Source organism: Grammomys surdaster, unplaced genomic scaffold, assembly GCF_004785775.1.
Source record: "Grammomys surdaster isolate TR1022 unplaced genomic scaffold, NIH_TR_1.0 125284, whole genome shotgun sequence".
In the NCBI taxonomy this organism is placed as follows: domain Eukaryota; kingdom Metazoa; phylum Chordata; class Mammalia; order Rodentia; family Muridae; genus Grammomys; species Grammomys surdaster.
Window position 1 is genome coordinate 60894 of NW_021620163.1, and position 26356 is coordinate 87249.

Here is a 26356-nt window from a genome sequence, read left to right on the forward strand (position 1 = left end):
TCTTGTAATCAGTAGATGAATCAGGGCCACTGCCAGCCACCCACAGTAGTCTGCTTATCCCTGTCCCACCCTTTGCTGATGGCAGCATGCTTCATGAATTCTGCTATTTTCCTCATATCTAGGTTTAATGTCAAAAGACATGCTAGTATTTTACTTCAAGAATCCTCTAGAGGTTGACCTTTCAAAGATAAATGTAGCTATTTTAAAATATTCCATAATTTGCCTCATGTTCTATTCTATATTCTATACAATTGTACTACAAAACATTTCTAATATCTTATTCTCAATGGTAACAATGTCAATTATTATAATTTAGCATAAGGATTAACCAACTTGATGGTAATGTTATAAGTAACAATAAGCCTTTTCCCCTTATTGTTGTAGGTTTACTTGAACACAATTTGCTTCTGCCTTCTTGAGAATCATGCAAAATCAAAGCCTTGTAAGTGAGTTCATACTCCTTGGTCTTTCTCAGAACACAAAAGTTGAGAAAATATTGTTTCTTCTATTTTTGTTGATCTACCTTGCAACTATTGGTGGCAATCTGATAATTGTGGTAACTATCATCTATAGCCCTGCACTTCTAGGTTCCCCTATGTACTTCTTCTTGGTATTCCTGTCCTTACTGGATGCATGCACTTCCTCTGTTGTAACACCCAAGATGATCATAGGCTTCTTCTATGAAAGGAAGACCATCTCCTTTGAAGGCTGCATGATCCAACTGTTTGCCATACACTTCTTTACTGCAGTAGAGGTGATCATACTGTCATCTATGGCTTATGACCGTTATGTGGCTATTTGCAGGCCCTTGCACTACTTGTCCATTATGAGCAGAAGGCTCTGTGGTGTTTTGGTAGCCATAGCATGGATTGGGGGATTATTGCATTCTACCATACAAATTGTCTTTACTTTGCAGTTACCCTTCTGTGGACCCAATGTTATTGATCACTATATGTGTGACTTGTTCCCATTACTGAAGCTTGCCTGCACTGATACACACATTTTTGTTATTTTGGTGTTTGCCAACAGTGGTTCTATCTGCATCATTATCTTCTCCTTGCTGCTTGTCTCCTATGGTGTCATCTTGTTCTCTTTGAGAGCCCACAGTTCTGAAGGTCGATATAAAGCTCTCTCCACCTGTGGCTCCCATATTACAGTTGTTGTTATATTCTTTGTCCCATGCATATTAATATACGCACGACCTTCATCTCCATTCTCCTTTGAAAAAAACACACTTATATTTGCCAATGTCCTGACACCATTGCTCAATCCTATAGTATACACATTCAGGAATAAGGAAATGAAGAATGCTATAAAGAAAATGTGGAATAGATTGATGGTGGTTTCTGATAAATAGTAAAGAATACTTTCACAGTGCTGGAGAGATGAATCAGTAAATATGAGTATTTAGTGTGCAGCCAAGAGGACCTGCGCTAAGCGCAAGTACATATGCAAAATGTTTGATGTAGTAACACATGTTTAAATCAACAGTGTTGAAGTGGAGATTGGTGAATCTAATAGGCTTGGTAAGCAGCTATTTTATTTAACAAACAGCAAGTTCATTGCTCAGTCCAGTCTTTGACTCAAGAAAATAGAGAACAGTAAATGGACATTTATAATGTCCTTTTGGATCTCTACATTCATCTTTGCAGGCACAAACACAATCTCCAAATCATGTGTAAAGCTTAAGCCCAACAGCCTCCCTGAGCAAGGAGACAAAAATAATGTGACTACACTTAGAACAGTTAATGTATAGAATAAAGTAGTCAGTATTTATTTACACAAGCACCTCATAATTTATGCATAGAAAAAGGCATGACATCATTCAACAGAAAGTGCATCAATACTGAAGTAGATACATTTCTTTCAGAGATGACATTTTAACTATGAATTGATTACTCAGTATTGTTCTATAAAAAATAAAACCAGTTCTATTTCATCTTATTTTAAATGTAAGGGAATATTTGAAGAAACTTAACATTTACAATGTGTGTCATTACCACTATATTTTATACAAGAAGGTTGAAAAAATAAAATATCTGTATACCTGAAACTAGAAAAGAAGCACACAAAACTATTCCAAGAGGAAATGGGTTTCTGAGCAATACTGTGAGACCTTAGAACCTTGAAATGCAAAAAGGGGAGCAAAAGCACAGCCATACATTTAGGTCTTCTGGCGTCATTTGACTTGATTTTTAAGGCGGATACTTTCATGTCTAGTAGAAAGCATGAGTACTTTTTTCTTTTTTGTGGAGTTGCTGTCCCATCCCAGTAAATTCAATCACCTAATTTCATATAGAAATATCTAGAAGGCACTTTCTTCTAAGTCAAACAAAGGCATGCACTGGGCTCCACTTACTGTCAGGAATAAGACTAACATCCTCACATAGTGAGCATATTTCTTCCACTATTTACAGAAGTAATAGAATCCAGAAGACCTAGATTTAAAATTAGTATTAAAAGGAATAATAATTTGAATTTGTTTGGTGGTTTTAGGATTCTTATTTTATTCATACATATGAAAATCATCGCAATCAAATAATTATCAATAGAGGCCATTAAAATTAACACATGTGTTACATCACTTCATAGTCTTGGTTTTACAAAGCCAATCTGTCAAGTAGAGTGTGCAGAAAACTAACTTAATTGCATATTTCCTTCATAAACAAGACCAGTAACTGGCTAATTGAATTTTATGGGCAAAATATCTCAAAACTCTGTGTTTCCTTCCTTTTATTTACCAGAGCCAACATGACTCTGTGTGAGACTGTATTAATTTCCCATTAGAGAGTGTTTAAAGAATTAAGATATTGGTAGAACAGTATCTGAACAATGTGTGTTGATGAGACCAAATGTGTAACAAAAGCATTATGTGTTAGGGGGATTTGCCCACCTAATCTCTGTGACTATCACGTGTTTGACTTGTGCCAGATATGACTTCGTAATGTTCTCACTATACCCATAGAGGTTCTTAGTGTTAATTCATTTATTTGTTCTTATGCATTAGTTTAGAAAATGCAGATTTTTTTTTGGTTGTTCAATTGCTTTATGAAACTTTGATTGTGATTTTAATTGGAAATATGAAATAAAATTTTCTAACCACAATATAATATCCAAAATAAAATTTTCATATGTCAATTTTAAACGTTATCTTCATTATTCAATTTGTATCCAATATCCAATTGTGGACACTGGTAAGAATATGCTAGGATAAAACAAATTACAAATTTCAGACACAAAATAACATTGAGTGCTCTCTACCTATTTTTATTTCTACTAGTTTAAAGAATAGAATTTTCTAATATTCTCCTAACAGTTTTTAGTTCAGCTCATTTTTATATTGAAACTAGACATTTTTCATCAATATATTCTGATCATACTTTCCCCTTCCTTGACTTATTCAAGATTCTCCTCACCTTCCTACTATCCTAAATCTTTACCATTTTCTCTCTCTCTCATTAGTAAAGAACTTAACAATTATGAAACAAGAAAATAATATTATAAAACAAAACAGAATAAGACAAAGCACATAAAAAAAGAGATAAAAAAGACCCCCCCAAATGCACAAGAAACTCATACAGACACAGATACACACACACACACACACACACACACACACATTTGTATACACAGAAATTCTATAGATAGAAAACCTCCAACAATGCTTTCAGTTCTTTTGTGTTGGACATATATTGCTCGGAAAGGGTACTGGACTTAATTATGGTTTGTATACTAACTAGTGAACTCCATTGGAAAAAACTAAGTTTTCCTTTTTTGAGTCTTTACCTATTGGAGATAAGTCTGGGTAAAGGTAACTTGCCTGTAGTCTAGTTTAAAACAACAACAATAACAAAATACTTTTTTTGTGCTTACATAAGAAACTGCCTTTAAGTCCAGTAGTCAAAAAAAGATAGACATGTAGTAGAAAGACAAATGTTAATAATACTAAGATTCTGAACACTGCAAGGAGAAGAAGAAAAAATTATGGATAGATAATGTGAGAGCAGATTCCCTGCCCACCTGGAGACTCACTTGTCTTCTTCTTTCCACCTGTGCAGGCCGGGAGTAGAGCCTTAGTGCTGGACTGATCCCACACAACCCTCACTCCAGTAGCAGCTGGAACTCCCAGGTATTATAACACATCCAGCTTCACAGGTGAGATCTTAAACCCTGCCCCAAGATTCAGCATGCCAGGACCCTGGGTCCCGGGGAAGCAGATTCTGTGCCCACCCAGAGACCCTCAGACCTTCTGGTTCCCAACTGAGCTGGCTTGGACCCAATCCCACACAGCCCATACCCAAGTTGTAGACTCCCCATTATTGCAGGATCACAGGCTCATAGGAAGAATAGGCTCCAATCAGAGACAGGGAGGCCAGATAACACCAGAGATAACCAGTTGGCAAGAGGCAAACATAAGAACATAAGCAACAGAAATCAATTTGACTTGGCAACACTAGAACTCAATTCTCCCACCACAACAAGTCCTGGATACCCCAACACACCCTTAAAGCAAGATTCAGATCTAAATTCTCATTTCATGAAGAGGACTTTAAGAAGGACATAAATAACTCCTTTAAAGAAATGCAGAAGAACACAAGTAATCAAGTAGAAACCCTTAAAGAGGAAATGCATAAACCCTTTAAAGGAATACAGGAGAAGGTAATCAAATAGGTGAGGGAATTGAACAAAACTGTTCAGGATCTATCACCAGGGCTGCAGCAGGAGGAGTGCTGGGGTGCCTGCTGTGGCAAGGCTTCGGTCTGTGTGACTGGCAGCGCCTACTGGGAAGGGTGTAAGATGACCAACGAAGAACCTCTTCCTAAAAAGGTCTGACTGAGTGAAACAGACTTCCAAGTTATGGCACAGGATGAGTTAATTCTAAGAAGGAAACAATATGAAGCATATGTACCAGCTTTGGAGGGAAAATACACAGATCTTAATTCAAACGATGTGACTGGCTTAAGGGAATCTGAAGAAAAACTAAAGCAGCAACAGTAGGAGTCTGCACACAGGGAGAACATTCTTGTCATTCGGGCAGCAACCAAAGAGCAGGAAATGCAAGAGCATACTACTCAAATCCAGTACCTCAAGCAAGTTCAGCAGCCGAGTGTGGCCCAACTGAGATCAATAATGGTAGACCCAGCAATCAACTTGTTTTTCCTGAAAATGAAAGGTGAACTGGAACAGACAAAAGACAAACAGGATCTAAAATGGAAATAGAATCATTAAAGAAAACTCAAAGGGAAACAGTCCTGGAGATGGAAAATCTGGGAAAGAGAACAGGAGTCACAGATACAAGCTTAACCAACAGAATACAAGAGATGAAAGAGAAAATCTCAGCAGCAGGACATACAATATAAGACATCAACATGACAGTCAAGGAAAATGCAAAAAGAAAAAACCTACTATCTCAAAACATTCAAGAAATCCAGGACACAATGAAAAGACCAAACCTGAGAATAGTAAGTATAGAAGAGAATGAAAATTCCCAACTCAAAGGACCAGCAAACATCTTCAACAAAATTATAGAAGAAAACATTCCTAACCTAAAGAAAGAAATGTCCATAAACATACAAGAAAGGCTTCCAGCCTGAAACTTGTGCCCTGAGCAGGCCTTGGGCACTGGCTCAGCACCCAGTCCCACAATACCCAGAGGAAGCTCAACTCCCAGGTGCTCTAACAAGTCCAGAATCACAGGAGAGAAGGCCACAACATCTGCCCTAACACTGGGAGTGTAACTGAAACTCCCCCAACCCCTGGTATCCAGGGATGCAGGAACCCCTGTTTGGCCAGTGGCATGGGTTCCTTCTGGTCTGAACCTGTGACATGAGCAGACCTTGGGTGCTGGATCTGCACCCAGTCCTACAACACCCAGAGGAAGCTCCACTCCCAGGTGCTCTACACACCCAGGATCACAGGATCTCAGGAGGTTGGTCACACCAGGATTTCGGGTTCCCAGAGGCAGTTTGACTACCAGGAGCTTTGATGCACCAGGATCTCAGGATCACAAGATCTCAGAATTACAGGATCAAAGAGACAGCTGGATTCTGAGGAGTTCTGACACAACCAGAATCCCAGGAGGGTCAGGCTCCAGTCAGAGACAGTGAGGACATGTAGCACTAGAGATAAACAGATGATGAGAGGCAACTGAAGGACATAGGCAATAGAAACTAAGGATACTTGGCATATTCAGAACATAGTTCTCTCACCACAGCATGTCCTGTATACTCCATCACACAGGAAAAGCAAGATTCAGATTTTAAAATCACTTCTCATGAAGATGATAGAGAACTTTAAGAAGGACATAAATAACTCCCATAAAGAAATACAGGAAAACACAGGTAAACAGGCAGAAGCTTTTAAAGAAGAAACACAAAAATCCCTCAAAGAATTACAGGAAAACAGAACCAAGCAGCTGAGGGAATTGAATAAAACCATCCAGGATCTAAAAATTGAAATAGAAAAAAATAAAGAAATCACAAAGGGAGAATACAACCAAATAGGTGAAGGAATTGAACAAAACCATCTAGGATCTAAAAATGGAAATAGAAAAAATAAAGAAATCACAAAAGGAGATGACCCTTGAGATAGAAAAACTAGAAAAGAGATCTAGAGTCATAGACACAAACATCACCAATAGAATACATGAGATAGAAGAGAAAATTTCAGGTGCAGATGAAAGATATCATAAAAAAACATTGACACAACAGTCAAAGAAAATGCAAAATGTAAAAAGCTCCTAACTCATAACAGCCAGGAAATTGAGGACACAAAGAGAAGACCAAACCTAAGAATAATAGGAAAAAAAGAGAGTGAAGATTTGCAACTTAAAGGGCCAGTAAGTATATTCAACAAAATTGTTTTATGAAAACTTCCCTAACCTAAAGAAAGAGATGTCTGTGAATATACAAGAAGCCTACAGAACTCCAAATAGGCTGAACCAGAAAGAAATTCCTCCTGTCACATAATAGTCAAAACACCAAATGCACAAAACAAAGAAAGAATATTCAAAGCAGTAAGGGGAAAAGGTCAAATAACATATAAAGGCAGCTCTTTCAGAATTACAACAGACTTCTCACCAGAGTCAATAAAATCAAGAAGATCCTGGGCAAGTGTCACACAGACCCTAAGAGAACACAAATGCCAACCCAGGCTACTTCCCAGCAAAACTCTCAATTATCATAAATGGACAAACCAAGATATTCCATGACAAAACAAAATTTACACAATATCTTTTGACAAATACAGCCCTACAAAAGATAATAGATAGAAAACTACAACACAAGGAACGAAACTATACCCTAGAAAAAAATCAAGGAAGTAATCTTCTTTCAACAAACCCAAAAGAAGATAGCCACAGAAACATAATTACACCTCTACTAACAAAAATAACAGGAAGCAGCAGTCACTTTTATTTCCTATCTCTTAACATCACTGGACTCAATTCCCCAATAGAAAACATAGACTAACAAATTGGATATGCAAACAAGACCCAGCATTTTTCTGCATACAAGAAATGCACCTCAGTGACAAAGACAGACACTACCTCAGAGTAATGGGGTGGAAAATATTTTTCAAGCAAATAATCCCAAGAAGCAAGAAAAGTAGCCATTCTAATATCGATTAATACCAACTTTCAACCAAAAGTTATCAAAAAAGATAAGGACAAACAAACACTTCATATTCTTCAGAGGAGAAAAAGTCTAAAAAGATGAACTTTCAATTTTGCACATCTATGCTCCAAATTCAAGGGCACCCACATTCATAAAAGAAACTATACTAAAGCTAAAAGCACGCATTGCACCTCACGCAATAATAGTAGGGGACTTCAATACTCCCTCTCAGCAATGGGCAGATCATGGAAACAGAAATTAAACAGACACACAGTGAATCTAAAAGAAGGTGTGAGCCAAGTGGATTTAACAGATGTCTATAGAACATTTCATCCAAAAACTAAATATTAGACCATTTTCTCTGCACCTCATGGTAAATTCTCCAAGACTGACATATAATCAGCCACAATACAGGCCTCAACAGATACAAGAAGACTGAAATTATCCCATGAATCCAATCAGATCACCACAAACTATGGCTGGTCTGAAATAACAACAAATACAATGGAAAGGCCACATACATATGGAACAATGCTCTACTCAATGATAACTTGGTCAGGGAAGAAATAAAGAAAGAAATTAAAGATCAAAACTTATGAGATATAATGAAAGCAGTGCTAAGAGAAAAAGTCATAGCTCTAAGTACCTCCAAAAGAAACTGAAAGTTTCTAGACCTAAAAGGTCTAGGGGAAAAAAAAGGAAGCAAATACATGCACGAGATAGCAGGAAATAATCAAACTCAGGGCTGAAATCAACCAAGTAGAAACAAAAGGAACTATACAAACAATCAACAAAACCAAGAGCTGGTTCTTTGCAAAAAATGAACAAGATAGATAAACCCTTAGCCATACTAACCAGAGGGCACAGAGACAGTATCCATAGTAATGAAATCAGAATTGAAAAGGGAGATATAACAAATGAAACCAAGAAAATTTAAAAAATCATCAGATCCTACTACAAAAGCCTATACTCAACAAAACTGGAAAATCTGGATGAAAAGGAAAATTTTCTAGACAGATACCAAGTTAAAAAGTTAAATCAGGATCAGATAAACCACCTAAATAGCCTGACAATCCCTAAAGAAGTAGCAGCAGTCATTAAAAGTCTCCCAACCAAAAAAAAAAAAAAAAAAAAAAAAAAGCTCAGGACCAAGTGGTTTTAGTGCAGAATTCTCTCAAAATTTCAAAGAATTCCTAATAACAATATTTTTCAAACTATTCCACAAAATAGAAACAAAAAAAAAATACTACCCAATTTGTCCTATGAAGCCGCAATTATGCTTATACTTAAACCACACAAAGACCCAACAAAGAGAACTTAAGACCAATTTCCCTCATGAATATTGATACAAAATACTCAATAAAATTCTCACAAACTGAATCCAAGAACACATCAAATGATTATTCACCATGATCAAGTAGGCTTCATCCTAGGGATGCAAGGATGGCTCGATATACTAAAGTTCATCAATGTAATCCACTATAAAACAAACTCAAAGGGGGGGGGGGAACACGATCGTCTCATTAGATCTGGAAAATGCCTTTGAAAAATATAAGACCTATTCATATTAAAAGTATTGGAGAGAGCAGGAATTCAAGGTGCATATCTAAATATAATAAAGCAATATACAGCAAACCAATAGCCAACATCAAACTAAATTGACAGAAACTCAAAGCAATTGCATTAAAATCAGGGACAAGACAAGGTTGCCTACTCTCTCCTTACATGTTCAGTATAGTACTAAAATTTCTAAGCAGAGCAATTGGAGAACAAAGAGAGATCAAAAGGATACAAATTAGAAGGGAGAAAGTCAAAATATCACTATTTGCAGATTATATGATTGTACACATAAGGGACCCCAAAAATTTTACCAGAGAGCTTCTACAGCTGACAAACAACTCCAGCAAAGTTGTTGGATATAAAATTAACTCAAATCAGTAGCCTTCCTCTTCCTCTACTCTAAGGAAAAGTGGGATGAGAAAGAAATTAGGGAAATAGCACCTTTCACAATAGTCACACATAATATTAAGTATCTTGGTGTGACAAACCAAATAAGTAAAAGATCTTTATGAAAAGAACTTCAAATCCCTGAAGAAATCAAAGAAGACCACAGAACATTGAAAGATCTCCCATGCTCATGCATTGGCAGGATTAATATAGTAAAAATGGCCATCTTGCCAAAAACAATCTACAGATTCAATGCAATTCCAATCAAAATTCCAATTCAATTCTTCATAGAGTTAAAAAGATCAATTCTCAAATTCATTTGGAATAACAATAACAACAACAAAACTAGGATGGTGAACACTATTCTCAACAATAAAAAAGTTTTTGGGGAATTGCCATCCCTGATTTCAAGCTGTACTATGGATCAATAGTGTTAAAAACTGCATTGTATTGGTACACAAACAGGTAAGTAAATCAATGGAATAGAATTGAAGACCCAGAAATGAACCTACACACTTATGGCCATTTGATCTCTGACAAAGAATCTAAAACCATCCAGTGGAAAAAAAAGGCAGCATTTTCAACAAATGGTGCTGGTTCAACTGGAGGTCTGCATGAAGAATAGTGCAAATTGAACCATTCCTATCTCCTTGCACAAAGCTCAAATCCAAATGCATCAAGGACCTCCACATAAAATTAGATACATTGAAACGAATAAAAAAGAAATTGGGGAAGAGTCTCAAATACTTTGGCAGAAACTTTGGAGAAAAGTTTCTGAACAGAACACCAATGGCTTATGCTCTAAGATCAAGAATCAAAAAATGGAACCTAATAAAATTGAAAAGCTTCTGTAAAGCAAAGGACACATCAACAGGACGAAATGGCAACCCACAGATTTGAAAAAGATATTTACCAACCCTACATCCGATAGAGGGCTAATATCCAAAACATACAAAGAACTTAAGTAGGTAGACTCCAGAAAACCAAATGACCCTATTAAAAAGTGGAGTACAGAGCTAAATAGATAACTCTCAACCTCACACCAGTCAAAAAGGCTAAGATCAAAACCACAGGTAACAGCAGGTATTGGCAAATATGTGGAGAAAGAAGAATACTCCTCCATTGCTGGTGGAACTGCAAGGCAGTAAAACCAGTTAGGAAATCAGTTTGGTGGTTCCTGAGAAAATTGGTAATAGTTCTACCTGAAGACCCAGTTACACTGCTCCTGGGCATAGACCCAAAAGATGCTCCAACATAAAACAAGGAGACATACATGCTCCACTACATTTATAGCAGCCTTATTCATAATAGCCAGAAGCTGGAAACTACCAGATGTCCCTCAACAGAAGAATGGATTCAGAAAATTTGGAACATATACAGAATGGAGTACTACATAGCCATTAAAAACAATGACTTAATGAAATTCTTAGGTAAATTGATGGAACTAGAAAATATCATCCTGACTGAGGTAACCCAGACACAAAAGAACACACATGGTTTGTACTCAATAATAAGGGGATACTAGTCCAAAAGGTCACAATGCCCATGATACAACCTATAAACCATATGGAGTGTAGAAGGAAGGAAGACCAGGGTGTGAATGCTTCAGTCCTACATTGAGGGAGGACAGGAAAATTGTGGGAGATGGAAAGAGAGGGGAACAAGGGAAAAGAAAGAAGGAGAAGGAAATAAGGGTGGCTGTATCAGAAACCGGAGGAGGTGGGAGAGAGGTACAGAGGACCAGGAAATCTAACAGAAAATAGGTGGCAGGAGGGATGAGGAACTGGAGGTAGACACTGGAGGGTCCCAGACAACATAGAAACGTGAGGCTCCCAGGACCCAAAGGGAATGATTTTAGCTGTCCTGCGCAAATAAGGGGGAGATAGATAGAGACTGTGTAGACTACCTCTAGTAGATAGGCACTGCCCCTGGTTGAGGGATGGGGCCACCCACCCATTTCAAAATTTTTTAACCCAGTGTTCCTGTCCAAAGGAAGAACAGTGACAAAAAAATGGAACAGAGACTGAAGGAAAGCCAAACTGGGTTGGCCACACCTTGGGATACATCATATCTGCAGACACTAAACCCAACACTGTTTCTGTGGTCAAGAGGTGCTTGCAGACAGTAACTTAATTTGGAGGTTCCTTGGGAGGTCTGGCCAGCAACTGACCAATGCAATATGAATACTTGGAGCCAACCATCAGACTGAAATCAGGGAACCTGGTGGTGGAGCTGTCAGAGGACTGGAGGAGTTTAGGAAAATTGCAACTCTATTGGAAGAACAACACAGGCTGGTCTGACTACCCAGTTCTCCCAAAATCTAGAACACCAGCCAAGGAGTGTACCTGGAGAGATTCATGGCTCCAGGTACATATGTAACAGAGGATGGTCTTGCCAGACAGCAACAGGAGGGGAGGCCCTTGGTCCTGGGGAGATGTGATATCCCAGAGTAGGGGTATGCTGGAGCAGTGGGGTGGGAGAGTGTGGGTGGGTGGGGGAGCAATCTCATACAGGCAAAAAGGAGGGAGAGGCCATATGTGAGATCGCGGGCTGATGGAGGGGGTAACCAGGAAGTGGGGTATTATTTGAGATGTAAACAAATGAGATGATTAATAAAATAATACATTATATAAATATATAACATTATAAAAGAAAGTAAAATGTAAAAAGTATTCTTAGAGGTAATAATTGACAATCCTATTAATATATACCATATATATTTATGCATAACATACTTCTTTAATAAAGAGTCTTTAGATAATATATATATACATAACATACTTCTTTAACACTCTTTTGATAGTGTTTCCTAAAATGATGTATATTTCCTTATAGAATAACTGCTTTATTATTTCTGGAAAAAGCAGTTTTCCCAATTGTGCACATAAAAATTATATTTTATGCTGTGAGATGTATTTATGTACGTATGTATTTATGATGTGAGAACGTAATAACAAATAAAAATTATCATAAGAAGTAACAACATAATTTTAGGTGTACATATTGCATGTGGCTTGAGTCCTAGAACCTTGTCTAAAGGCAGCAAAGGAATGAAGACAGACATGCATATACACCCAGAAAAGCTAGGGTCAGGTGAGACGTGTATTCTGATAAAGCTGAACTTACTACCATCCCCACAACTTTGAACCTTAGAGTGTTTGTTATGTACAGTGCACAGTGGAGGGGGCTTAGCTCATCTCTGTAGGAGGTCTCTGTAGATGAGTGGTCTTAGGCTGTAAACATCAGGGAGGACAAAGCTGCAGTTCCTACATTGATGAACACTTGTACTTGGAAAGAGCATGTTTTTGCCTTTCTGAACTTGTGTGAGAATGCTTTGCCAACATCCATAGATAGTGTGCCTTGGAGTCCTCTGCATGGTAGTACCTATGTCAAAAATACACATTCTTTCAAGATTTCACTAACTCAGGGCTTAATGGATTCTCTACAGACAGAAGTAAAAAAGTTTTAAAAAATGCATAGAACTATATCTTGGTATCTCATGCAGGAGGGGGAATGTTACAAATCCTTGGAGACAAAAACTCATCTCATAGGTTCAACACGTCTCAGGGAAACTTCTTCAAATTTTAGATGCAGCAAGGGAGGAATTTATGTTTCATTCAACAACCATGGTGAACTGAGCGCTTGAGAAGCAGAGATAACATCCTCCACTCTCACTATCAGAACATCCTTCCTATTTCCCTCAGATGCCAAAGGAACGGGTGGAAACAAGAAGAGAATCTTTGTCAATACTGACCAGAAAGGATGGATATTCTCAGATTTTTCACAGAAGTGACATCTGGTGAGGTATAGCAGGCATATGAAAAATTTTCAGAAATGATTTTTAATTTGTGATATAGTGATTTAACAATTGGGTGTTGTGGGCAGTGTGCTGTGCTTAGTACAACCAGGGTCTATTTGCTTCGTAACTACTTGTTTTTGAGAAAACAACATAAACCCAAGTACTTAGATCCTTTCCTTAATAAAGATTCTGTGACTGATGTTATAAGTTAATAAAATAACACATGAGGAAATATAAGAATTCTTCACAATGATCAAGTGCTCACAGAGCACAGATAACTGCATTTGGATGGTTGGATTGAAAGCTTTGAGCTTGTGTGATAAATGTGTGGCACAAGGGTTTAATAAATTGAAATGTTCCCACTACCCCCACCTTATAGATGTGCTGATAGTAAATTCAAAGTGTTCTACTTCCACAAATACACCTAACGAGGTACAGAGAATGTCGCTAATAGAAATATTTTTGGAAAGTCACAAAGTAAAGTCTTCTGGTTTAACCATTTCCGCTTAATTTCTCATAAGCATTAGGTTTAATCTCAGAACTGACCAGGAAATCTAAACAGCTAAAGTACTGAACTGCTTTGGTGCTGGTACTTGTGGCTTGGTCTCACTCTTAAAATGAAGTTAATCACCAAGCCGTCAAAGAGGAGCTTCAGAAATTCATTAGAAGAAATCTGAAAAGAAAAAGCACATTTATTTCCTTTATACTTCAGAACTAGTAAGAGAAGTAAAGTTTATACATTTAGGGAAATTAAAGAGCAATATTAAGAAGAAACAAAAGTGATTAGGAACATGAAGAGAACAGCCTTCCTAGAGAGTCATATAGAAAGGAACTTGCTTAGCCACAAACACACGCAAGTAATGTGTCATTTACTGAAAAGAAGACATTCTCAGAAGAATTAAGACGTGTACACAGAGGTAAAGATAGACAATTTAAAATAGAATTTCTTCATTCATAGTAATAGTATTTTGTTGGCATGCATTTTAAAAACACTTTATAATAATAACCATTCTACTTATCACTCTGATGATTTTGTGTGATAAGTACACTACATAGATAGCAAAGATATTCTACTATAGGTCGATATATTGGGTCTATAACTTTGAATGGAAAGGAAACAGTACATGATATGGATGGTAGAATCAGGGAGACACACTCCTTTTGGTCACTGCTCAGGTAATGGCTTGGTGGCCTCAGTTTGTGCTGTGAAGGATCCCTGAGCCAGATCAGAAACAGATACAGAATCTTGAAGTGCATGACTCTTAAAGGACAGAAAGTCACACAGAATATCAGAACTATAGAGAAAATGAATTGATCCCTACATGACAGTATGGATTTGATATCAAAGAGTATTTTAAGTGGGAGAGTATGAATCCATGGTATGGTCATTCATGCAAAAGTGACAATAGATTAAAATGGTTATTATAAGATGGCCTGTTATGTTAGCTCATTTTGTCCACTTCTAGTTAATCTTGTGAATGATCTTCAAGCTTCAAATTGTAGTTTAATTTTATGGGTGTAATCATAATATTTAATTTTAAGTATTTTGATTAAAATATTTACTACAAATAAAATCTACCATTTTATGTCACCTTGAATATATTATATATTTAATTTATCTAATATATTTAATATATATATATATATAAATGAACATTTCATTTTCATTTTATTTTCTCTCTTAAACTTTTAAAATACTTCATCTTTACTGTCTTATAATTAGTTTTATTTATACAGTCATGTGATAGCAATTTGTAATAGTCTTATTTGCATATTTTATCTCTTATGAATGTTTGCCTTTTTTATTTTTCAGTATTTCAGTATTCATTCAGTATTCATTATTCTATTGTAAAATTTTCCCATCTAATTTTTAGAATACAATTTTGGGTATGGAATCAGTTCTATTTCAAAATGAAGACATGCTTAGTGGTCTGTAATTATTTTAATATGTATTCTAAATGTCCACATGAATGAAGTGGTATCCCAGTAACTGAATATATTTTAAAATGTGATTATAAAAAGACATTTTCTTTAGATGGATTAATATTTCATCTTACTTTGGATATGCTGGCACTGGTTAAAATAATGTTGACATTTATATTCACATGTTCCTTTTGGGGCTTGTAATCTCAGTACTTAGAGGTGAAACATAACGATTGGTAGTTCAATGTCATCAGAAGCTACATGATGGATTAGTTTTCAGGGTGTGCTACATCTGACCTTGTCAATTCTTCTAAAATATAAAACTCTCATGTATCATTCTTTGCCCAAAATCTTTGAGGCTGTAGATGATTCAACTGCTCATGGCTTTTACATGCCAAATTCTTGATTACCTACTTTTAAAATACATTTTGCTAATTTTTAGATAATTTCACACATGTGCACAATTTATTGCAAACATATTTACTTCTTCTATTAGAAGCACACATAGAGAAAGTAAATATTTAAAATTTATTTTTAACAGTTTTATGTAGTTTAATTTTGAATAGGACAGACAAAAATGTATAGAAGGTTCTAGGCTATCACCCCTTTCATTAAGTATGGTCACAATGTTTTGCCATGTATGTGTTTCACAATACAATAAAGTATACAGGTACACAATTGCCTCAACTACACAGCAAATTTTATTTTTGTTTAGACTGAATTTCAACTATTATCCTTTTATGAGTTGTGTAACTCAATTCAGACTACTCCTTAGTTTAAGCCGGTTAACTTCTAAATGATAATATCATAAACTTTATGATCATAAATTTGATTACACTTTACTTCCATTCTGGATGCTGTAACTTACATGTTAGAAACACTTTAATGCAGAAATGGTTGTGTCATTAGTTAAGAACTACTGAGTATCTTCAATAGAACATAAAGTTAATTTTATGCATATACATAATTTATTGTAATCATATTCACTTCTCTTTATATATTAGAAGCACCCACTAAAAAGTATTTAAAAACCTCTTCTTAACAGAAATGCCTGTGGGTAGATATGGGAGGAAACACACTGTACTACAGATTAAGAATGTTAGAATCTATTGTGCATTAAAGCTATCCTATCCTACTGCACTCAATGAAATGAAACAGTTTACTTTGTGAATAAAATAAAGAAAATCATTTGTGAGCTTTTGCTATGCAAGTACAAGACTTGAAACCATAATTACCCTATAAGCCCTGTGTGAATCTATAGGGCATCTTATTTTTAATACATAATTTCTTTTCTTGTATTTATTATTTTATCATATGGGGAGAGGAGATTGAGGTATGATTTCACTATGTACCCTTGGTTGTCCTAGAACTTGCTCTGTAGACCAGGCTGGTCTCAAACTCACATGTGCCTCTGCTTCCTAAATGCTGAGATTAAAGGCATGTGCCACCACCGTTAAGCTATCACCATTATTTTTTATGTGATTTTCACAAAAGAGCTTCCAATTAAACCAGTTTTTTAATTGTGTATTTTATTTATTTATATTTTAAATGTTGTCCCCCTTCCTGATTTCCCCTCCACAAAGCCCACCATCCCATGCCCCCTCCCTTTTGCCTCTACATGGGTGCTCCCCTCAAGCCCCCCATGCCCACCTCATTGCTCCAGCATCTCTTTAGGTTGGGGTATAAGCCTCCACAGGACCAAAGGCCTCCCCTCCCACTGATGCCAGATAAGACCATCTTCTGCTATATATATAACTGGAGCTATGGGTCCCTCCATGTATACACTTTGGTTAGTGAGTTAGTCCCTGGGAGCTCTGGATGGTCAGGTTAGTTGATATTGTTCTTCCTAGGGGTTGCAATCCCTTTCAGCTCCTTCAGTCCTTCCTCTAACTTTTCCATTGAGGTTTCTGGGCTATCTCCAATGGTTGGCTGTATCTGCATCTGTACTGGTCAGGTGCTGGCAGAACCTCTCAAAGTACAGCTACATCAGGCTCCTGTCTGCACTTCTTGGATGTAGCAGAGACTGAAGTTAAGGCCATCAGAGACTGCCCCACCTAGGTATCCATCCCTACTGCAGACACCAAACCCTGACACTATTGCTGAAATCAACTTTTATAATTGAAGCCTAAGGCTTATACATTTTTAGGGTCATAACCTGATCAATGCTACAGAAAATGGCAAGGATTTGTATATGAATGTAAATCTCAGGAATCTAGAGAAGTTTCCCTTTTTATTTCCAAAGTATCATCATTGTAAGAAATGCCATGTTTCATTATGACATTTTCAAGCATGTATAGCACGCCCTGTTTATTTTTGTTTTATTTTTTTATTTGGATATTTTATTTATTTAGATTTCAGATGTTATCCTCTTTCCCCATTCCCCCCCCAGACACCCCCTATCCCATCTCTCTTCCTTCTGTTTCTATGAGGATGTGCCCACATTCACCTATGCACTCCCACCTTTCCACCCTCAAATTCCCCCACACTGGGGCATCCAGCCTTCACGGGACCCAGGACCTCCTCTCCCACATATGCCTGACATCACTGTAAGAAATGCAGTTTCATAATGACATATTCAAGCATGTGTAGCATGCCCTGTTTTTTTCTTACTCATTGCATGTCTCTGCCTTTTCTGCTTTGTCTCTGAATGATAATATGTAAATTAATCTCTCTGTCAATTATTTTTTATCATTGTCTGATCCAATCACTCATAAAGTACTTTTTACACTGTTCTTCCCTTGGCTTTTGCTTGTGGATAGATACAAATTTCAGATTGCAGATGATAGTGAGCTATACTACTTCTGTAGTGTTTATGGATCAGCTGTGTATAAGTAAGGTAGCTAAGTGTTCAAATTAATAAATTGCCCTTTTTATGGTAAGGACATGTTAACATGAATGGTATTTTAACATTTTCCATTTGCTCCTCCACATAACACTTAGAGATGACTATATAAGCTATTTATGAATGTGTTTTATGAATACTTAATATAAAATTATATCATGCATTATATTATGCCTTATAGAATATTTTCTTAAACAACTTAACTTTGTATAAGTAAATGCCAATTAATTAAATCTTAAGAATTTACATTATATTCAACAAGTTATTTTTGTTCAGCTACGTGTTGCCCACAATTTCCGTATGTAACTGGTCTATCATCTTCTGAATAAGTATTTACTCTTTTTATGTTATAAATATATATGTCATTCATAACAGAGACAACATAAAAAGATGCTTTAATGTTTATAGAGAGGCTACTATAGAGAACAACAGTGAAATAAAATCCTCACTAAGAAAAATCCCTTCATAATTCCTGATTCTATGAAGACCTGTCGGCATGAAGGCTCTGTTTCTTAAATTCCTGAATTAATAAGTTCTTTTTCTGTACTTTAAATTTTTAGTGTAATTTTTACAGACATAAATAACAACCACCCTTCCCCTTACATTGATTATAAAGTTGAGTCTTGAGGAGCAGTTATTTACTTTTTCAGCAGCCTCACCCTGATGCCATGACAACAGCATAATTTTCATAAACTTTTGATCATGTTTTAAAATGATGAATTAAGAGGGATATTTTACCACTTTTAACATATATTCATTTGATTTGTAATACTGACCCACACCACAGCTATTTCATTATTATAAATAATAAATTAATTTATCTGAAGTTCCGATCTATCTTGTACTTTTAAAGAAATTTAAAATAGAAACATAATGTTAGGAGCATCGAACTGCAATTTGCCTTTTATTTCCTATCTGCTAATTAGGCAATGCTTCAATCAGCCACAGTAGGCTCCACACTCCTGCGTCATCGCATTTGAAGGCCTGATACAATTCATAAGTTATAGTATTTTATTCACATGTACAATTATTTTCTAATATTTCAGATCAATAAAAAGTGATAAAAATGGGCACTTCAAAGGTAAACTATTTCTATCCTCTAACCCAAGTAATAGGAGATACTTTAAGATTTTTTTATCCTTAATATCAAAATGTAATTAATTTTAAGTAATCAATAATTTTATGTCTCAATTCTATATATCACACAACTATACTCTTTAATTTTAAATATTCTGTTTTAAATGATTATAAAATCAATCAATAAATGATGATTGACACATAATAAACTTATATGACATTTTTTATTATTGTTACAGATTTTTACATGAACATATTTTGCTTTCACCTTTCTTTTGAGAATCATGGAAAACCAGAGCATTGTCAATGAGTTCATACTCTTGGGGCTTTCTCAGAATCCCAAAATTGAGAAGATATTGTTTGTTGTATTTCTGTTGGTGTATCTAGCAACAGTTGGGGGCAACATGATGATTATAGCAACCATCATCTACAGCCCTGCACTGCTGGGTTCTCCCATGTACTTCTTCTTGATATTCCTGTCCTTATTGGATACTTGCACTTCTACTGTTGTCACACCCAAGCTGATTTTAGATTTCTTCTATGAGAGAAAGACCATCTCCTTTGAAAGCTGCATGACACAACTCTTTGCTTTTCACTTCTTTACTGGTGCGGAGGTCATCGTCCTGGCAGCTATGGCCTATGACCGCTATGTGGCCATTTGCAAACCCCTTCACTACTCGTCCATCATGACCTGGAGACTCTGTGGTGTTTTGGTGGGGGTAGCCTGGGCAGGGGGATTCTTACATGCTATTACACAGATTATCTTTACTTTGCAGCTACCGTTCTGTGGACCCAATGTTATTGACAATTATATTTGTGATTTATTCCCATTACTCAAGCTTGCCTGCACTGACACACACATTTTTGTTATTTTGGTGTTTGCAAATAGTGGCTCTATCTGCATCATTATCTTCTCCTTGCTGCTTGTCTCCTACGGTGTCATCTTGTTCTCTCTGAGATCCCATAGTTCTGAAGGACGACTTAAAGCTCTTTCTACCTGTGGATCCCATATTACAGTTGTTGTTTTGTTCTTTGTCCCATGCATATTAATATATGCACGAACTACATCACCATTCCCATATGAGAAATATGTGGTCATATTTGTCAATGTCTTGACACCACTGCTCAATCCTATGGTTTACACATTCAGGAATAAGGAAATCCAGAATGCCATTAGGAAAATGTGCAGAAGATCTAAAGTAGTTTCTGATAACTATTAAAATAGTATACTTACAGTGCTGAGGGGATGGGTAAGAGTAGTTGCTAATTATGATATGAGGTGGAATTCTCAGAATCCATGTCAGAAGCCAGCCGTATCACTCCAGGTTTAACTCAATTTTCATGATATTATGATCAATGAGTTCGCCAGACTACTAATCAACAACAGTGAGTTCAAAGATTAGTGGAGACTTAGGCACAAAGGAATGAGATTTGATGTCATAGATAGCCATCATAAGTGCTCTCTTTTGGCTCTAAGTTCATGTGTATAGAAAGAAATATTGTCCACCTCTCATATATACAGATATGTATGTCTCATACCACATAATAGATACACATACATATAAGAACACACATAAAAACTTAAACATAGAAAACTAAAAGCAAAGAATAAAAACATTAATATTGATTTGTATAAGTATGGCATTTATTAACTCATTCTGAAAACAAGACATCAGTTACTACGATGTACGGTAATTTTGAGGTGAGAAAACTGTTTTTCTCTGTTCAAGATTTTACTCTGACTTTGCTACTCAATATTGTTATATAATAATTAAAACCAGTTCAATTTTAAACTTCGCTGAATCAAAGAGACTCTTGCTTTTAAAACTAGAATGGTAGAATGGTTGGCATTCTTACTCTTCCCTTTGGAGCTAGTAGAACTCTTCAAATTCTCAGTATTTTCATTTTAAAAATTGTCTGACAAAATAAAGTACATTTGAAATTATGAGAAGGAAAAGAGAAATCTTTCTAAGAAAAGATGAGTTTATGAGACCTCAGAACCTTAAAATGCAGAGAGAGGAGCAAAAACAGGACCTCACCTCTAGGTGTTCTTGAATCATCTAATTCATTGTCCTTTGTCACCCATAGCACCTCCTTTTCAACAAGAAGGAGGAATTTGGGAATCATTTTTCATCAGTACTCTTTATGAGAAAGTAACATCTTGAGCATATGTGGCCTACCAATTCAGAGGGAAAATAATCAAGGCAACAGATTTTAACCTAAAGACCTATAGTAAAAACAAGTGTCACTGTTTTCAATAAATAAATTTAAAAATAGGAATAAAATGACTCTTAATGCTATTCTGCTCTTCTAATACGTCAGTGGCCTTATTCAGCCATCATCTGAGAAGCTTCCTCATTCAGCAGATGGGAGCAAATATAGAGATTCACAGATAGACAGTGGAGGTAGGGAGAGAGGGAGAAAGGGAGGGAGGAAGGGAGGGAGGGAGAGAGAGAAAGAAAGAGAGAGAGAGAGAGAGAGAGAGAGAGAGAGAGAGAGAGAGAGAGAGAGAGAGAGAGAAAGAGAGAGATCCTTGAAACACACAAACACACAGCACTAAATGGTATGTGAGAGAGTCCCTGGAACATAAAATGCTAAATGAGATGTTCCCTTCAAATCCTCCTCAGTGCTCAGGAAATCCTGCAGAAGAGGAGGATGAAAGAGTGTAAGAAGCAGAGAGGATGGGAGTCCGCAAGAAGTTTTGCTGCATACTGAGAAAAAGAGAAAAAGGGAGTTGAAAGATGCCTAATGTTGGGTCATTTAATACTATGTCCACTTAAGAGAATAATAAGAGGCTTTCCCATAGGACCTATGACCTATGTAACCACTGGTTATTGTTAGTGCAAGGCATGAGTTCACTCTGGTAGGGAAGGTCTTAAATGCACCTGGATAGTCATTGGCTACTTTCGTAACTTATGGTTGTGGACATAACTTACTGGTAAGTGGACATAACTTGTCCAGGTCAATAATTATCAAATCTTTCAGGGAATCACAGTTTGGTGAGACTGATGCTTAGCTTTATCCTCTGATAGCTTACCTCACAGCTTCTAGCACTATGAGAGGTAGTTAGTATATATGAGAAATTCTGAGACTCATAAGAGAGATGAGGAGTATGTCAGCAACTGAACTATGGTAAATTTATAGGGTATTTCTTTTTTTTTCTTTTTCTTTTTTTTTCTTTTTTTTATTGGAAGTTTTATTCACATTTCATATGTTATCCCCTTACCCCATCCCCCACCCACCCAGGAACCCCCTATGCACTCACCCCCCTCCTTCTTCTCTGCTGATGTAACCCCTAACTACCCCCCCCACTCCCAACTCCCCACCCTCAAATTCCCACCCCCTGGGGCACCCAGCCTTCATGAGGTCAAGGATCTCTTCTTCCACCTATCCCCAGCAGGGCCCTCCACTCTTACATATTCAGCTGAAGCCCTGGATCCCTCCCTAAGTGCTCCCAGGCTGGTGGTTTAGACCCTGGGAGCTATGTTTGGTTGGTATTGTTGCTCTCCCCATGGGGTCTCAAATCCTTTCAGCTCCTTCAGTCTTCACTCTAACTCTTCCATTGGGAACCCCATTATCAGTTCAATGGCTAGTTGTGAGCATCTGCCTCTGAATATGTCAGACTCTTGAAGACCTCTGAGGAGACATCCATATCAGGCTCTTATCAGCATGCACTTCCTGACTTCCACATCAGCATCTACCTTTGGTGACTGCACATGGGATGGATACTCAGGTGGAATGGTCTTCAGACGGCCCCTCCTTCAGTTTCTGTCCCTCACTTTGTCTCAATATTTGTTCCCTTGAGTATTTTGTTTCTCCTTCTAAGAAGGACTGAATCACCCCCACTTGGTCTTACTTCTTCATGAGCTTCATGTGGCCTGTGAGTTACATCTAGGGCATTTCAAGGTTCTGGGCTAATATCCAATAATCAGTGAGTGAATACCATGTGTGTTCTTTTGTGATTGGCTTACTTCACTCAGGATGATAATTTCTAGTTCCATCCATTTACCTAGGAACCTCTCAAATTCATTGTTTTTAATAGCTGAATAATACTCCATTGTGTAAATATACCACATTTTTTGAATCCATTCCTCAGTTGAAGGACATCTGGGTTCTTTCCAGCTCCTGGCTATTATAAATAAGGCTGTTATGAACATAGTTGAGCATATGTCCTTGTCATATGTTCGAGCATCTTCTGGGTATATGCCTAGGAGTGGTATAGCTGAATCCTCAGGTAATGCTATGTCCAATTTTCTGAGGAACCGCCAGACTGATTTCCAAAGTGGATGCACCATCTTGCAGTCCCACCAACAATGGAGGAGGGTTCCTCTTTCTCCACACCCTCGCCAGCATTTACTATCACCTCAGTTTTTAATCTTAGCCATTCTGACTGGTATGAGATGGAATCTCAGGGTTGTTTTGATTTGCATTTCCCTGATGACTCAGGATACTGAACATTTCTTTAGGTGCTTCTCGGCCATTCGAGTTTCCTCCATTGAAAATTCTTTGTTAAGCTCTGTACCCGAGTTTTTAATAGGGCTATTTGGTTGTCTCAAGTCTAATTTCTTGAGTTCTTTGTATATATTGGATGTTAGCCCTCTATCAGATGTAGGATTGGTAAAGATCTTTTCCCAATTTGTTGGTTGTCTTTTTGTCCTATTGACAGTGTCCTTTGCCTTACAGAAACTTTGCAATTTTATGAAGTCCCATTTGTCAATTCTTGGTCTTAGAGCATATGCCATTGGTGTTCTGTTCAGGAACTTTTCCCCTGTGCCCAAGTATTTGAGGCTCTTCCCCACCTTCTCTTCTATTAGTTTCAGTGTATCTGGTTTTATGTGGAGGTCCTTTATCCACTTAGACTTGAGCTTTGTACAAGGAGATAAGAATGGATCAATTTTCATTCTTCTACATGTTGTCCTCCAGTTGAACCAGCACCATTTGTTGAAAATGCTGTCCTTTTTCCACTGGACAGTTTTAGCTCCTTTGTCAAAGATCAAGTGACCATAGGTGTGTGGGTTCATTTCTGGGTCTTCAATTCTATTCTGTTGATCTTCCTGCCTGTCTCTGTACCAATACCAAGTAGTTTTTATCACTATTGCTCTGTAGTACAGCTTGAGGTCAGGGATGGTGATTCCTCCAGAAGTTCTTTTATTGTTGAGAATAGTTTTCGCTATCCTGGGTTTTTTGTTATTCCATATGAATTTGAGAATTTCCTTTTCTAGCTCTGTGAAGAATTGAGTTGGGATTTTAATGGGAATTGCATTGAATCTGTAGATTGCTTTTGGCAAGATGGCCATTTTTATTATATTAATCCTGCCAATCCATGAGCATGGGAGATCTTTCCATCTTCTGAGATCTTCTCCAATTTATTTCTTCAGGGACTTGAAGTTCTTGTCATACAGGTCTTTCACTTGCTTGGTTAGATTCACACCAAGGTATTTTATATTATTTGCAACCATTGTGAAGGGTGTCATTTCCCTAATTTCTTTTTCAGTCTGTTTATCTTTCATGTAGAGGAAGGCTACTGATTTTTTTGAGTTGATTTTATAACCAGTCACTTTGCTGAAGTTGTTTATCAGGTTTAGGAGTTCTCTGGTGGAAGTTTGGGGGTCACTTAAGTATACTATCATATCATCTGCAAATAGTGATATTTTGACTTCTTCCTTTCCTATTTGTATCCCTTTGACTTCTTTTTGTTGTCTAATTGCTCTGGCTATGACTTCTAGTACTATATTGAATAGGTAGGGGGAGAGTGGGCAGCCTTGTCTAGTCCCTGATTTTAGTGGGATTGCTTCAAGTTTCTCTCCATTTAGTTTGATGTTGGCTACTGGTTTGCTGTAAATTGCTTTTACTATGCTTAGGTATGGGCCTTGAATTCCTGATCTTTCCAAGACTTTTATCATGAAGGGATGTTGAATTTTGTCAAATGCTTTCTCAGCATCTAGTGAGATGATCATGTGTTTTTTTTTTCTTTCAGTTTGTTTATATAGTGGATTACATTGATGGATTTCTGAATATTGAACCATCCCTGCATTCCGGGGATAAAACCTACTTGATCATGATGGATGATTGTTTTGATGTGTTCTTGGATTCGGTTTGCTAGAATTTTATTGAGTATTTTTGCATCAATGTTCATTAGGGAGATTGGTCTGAAGTTCTCTTTCTTTGTCTGGTCTTTGTGAGTTTTGGGTATGAGTGTAATTGTAGCTTCATAGAACGATTTGGGTAGTGTTCCTTCTGTTTCTATTTTGTGAAATAATTTTAAGAGAATTGGTATTAGGTCTTCGTTGAAGGTCTGATAGAATTCAGCACTAAAACCATCTGGTCCTAGGCTTTTTTTAGTGGGGAGACTTTTAATGACTGCTGCTATTTCCTTAGGGGTAATGGGACTATTTAGGTGGTTTATCTGCTCCTGATTTAACTTCGGTACCTGGTATCTGTCTAGGAAGTTGTCCATTTCATCCAGGTTTTCCAGTTTTGTTGAGTATAGGCCTTTGTAGTAGGATCTGATGATTTTTTGAATTTCTTCAGTTTCTGTTGTTATGTCTCCCTTTTCAGTTCTGATTTTATTAATTTGGATACTGTCTCTGTGCCCTCTGGTCAGTCTGGCTAACGGTTTATCTATCTTGTTGATTTTCTCAAAGAACCAGCTCCTGGGTTTGTTGATATTTTGTATGGTTCTTTCTGTTTCTATTTGGTTGATTTCAGCCCTGAGTTTGATTATTTCCTACCTTCTACTCCTCCTGGGTGTATTTGCTTCTTTTTGTTCTAGAGCTTTTAGTTGTGCAGTCAAGTTGGTAGCGTGTGCTCTCTCTAGTTTCTTTTTGTAGGCACTTAGAGCTATGGGTTTTCCTCATAGCACTGCCTTCATGGAGTCCCACAAATTTTGGTAGGATGTGTCCTCATTTTCATTGAATTCTAAAAAGTCTTTAATTTCTTTCTTTATTTCTTCCTTGACCAAGTCATCATTGAGTAGAGAGTTGTTCAGTTTCCATGTGCACGTGGGTTTTCCATTGGTTTTGTCATTAATAAAGACCAGTCTTAGTCCGTGGTGATCTGATAAGATGCAAGGGATTATTTTAATCTTTTTGTATCTGTAGAGGCCTGTTTTGTGACCAATTATATGGTCTATTTTGGAGAAGGTACCATGAGGTG

General features: G+C 37.0%; 2 protein-coding genes across 2 annotated transcripts; both read left to right on the forward strand.

Moving 5' to 3' along the window:
- The first annotated feature begins 421 nt into the window (after nucleotides 1-421).
- Nucleotides 422-1357, forward strand: LOC114637384 (olfactory receptor 4C15-like). Its single transcript, XM_028785612.1, has one exon. The coding sequence runs from the start codon at nucleotides 425-427 to the stop codon at nucleotides 1355-1357; it is 933 nt and encodes a 310-aa protein (XP_028641445.1). The 5' UTR covers nucleotides 422-424.
- An 18096-nt stretch (nucleotides 1358-19453) lies between these two features.
- Nucleotides 19454-20459, forward strand: LOC114637378 (olfactory receptor 4C15-like). Its single transcript, XM_028785606.1, has one exon. The coding sequence runs from the start codon at nucleotides 19486-19488 to the stop codon at nucleotides 20419-20421; it is 936 nt and encodes a 311-aa protein (XP_028641439.1). The 5' UTR covers nucleotides 19454-19485; the 3' UTR covers nucleotides 20422-20459.
- The last annotated feature ends 5897 nt before the right edge of the window (nucleotides 20460-26356 follow it).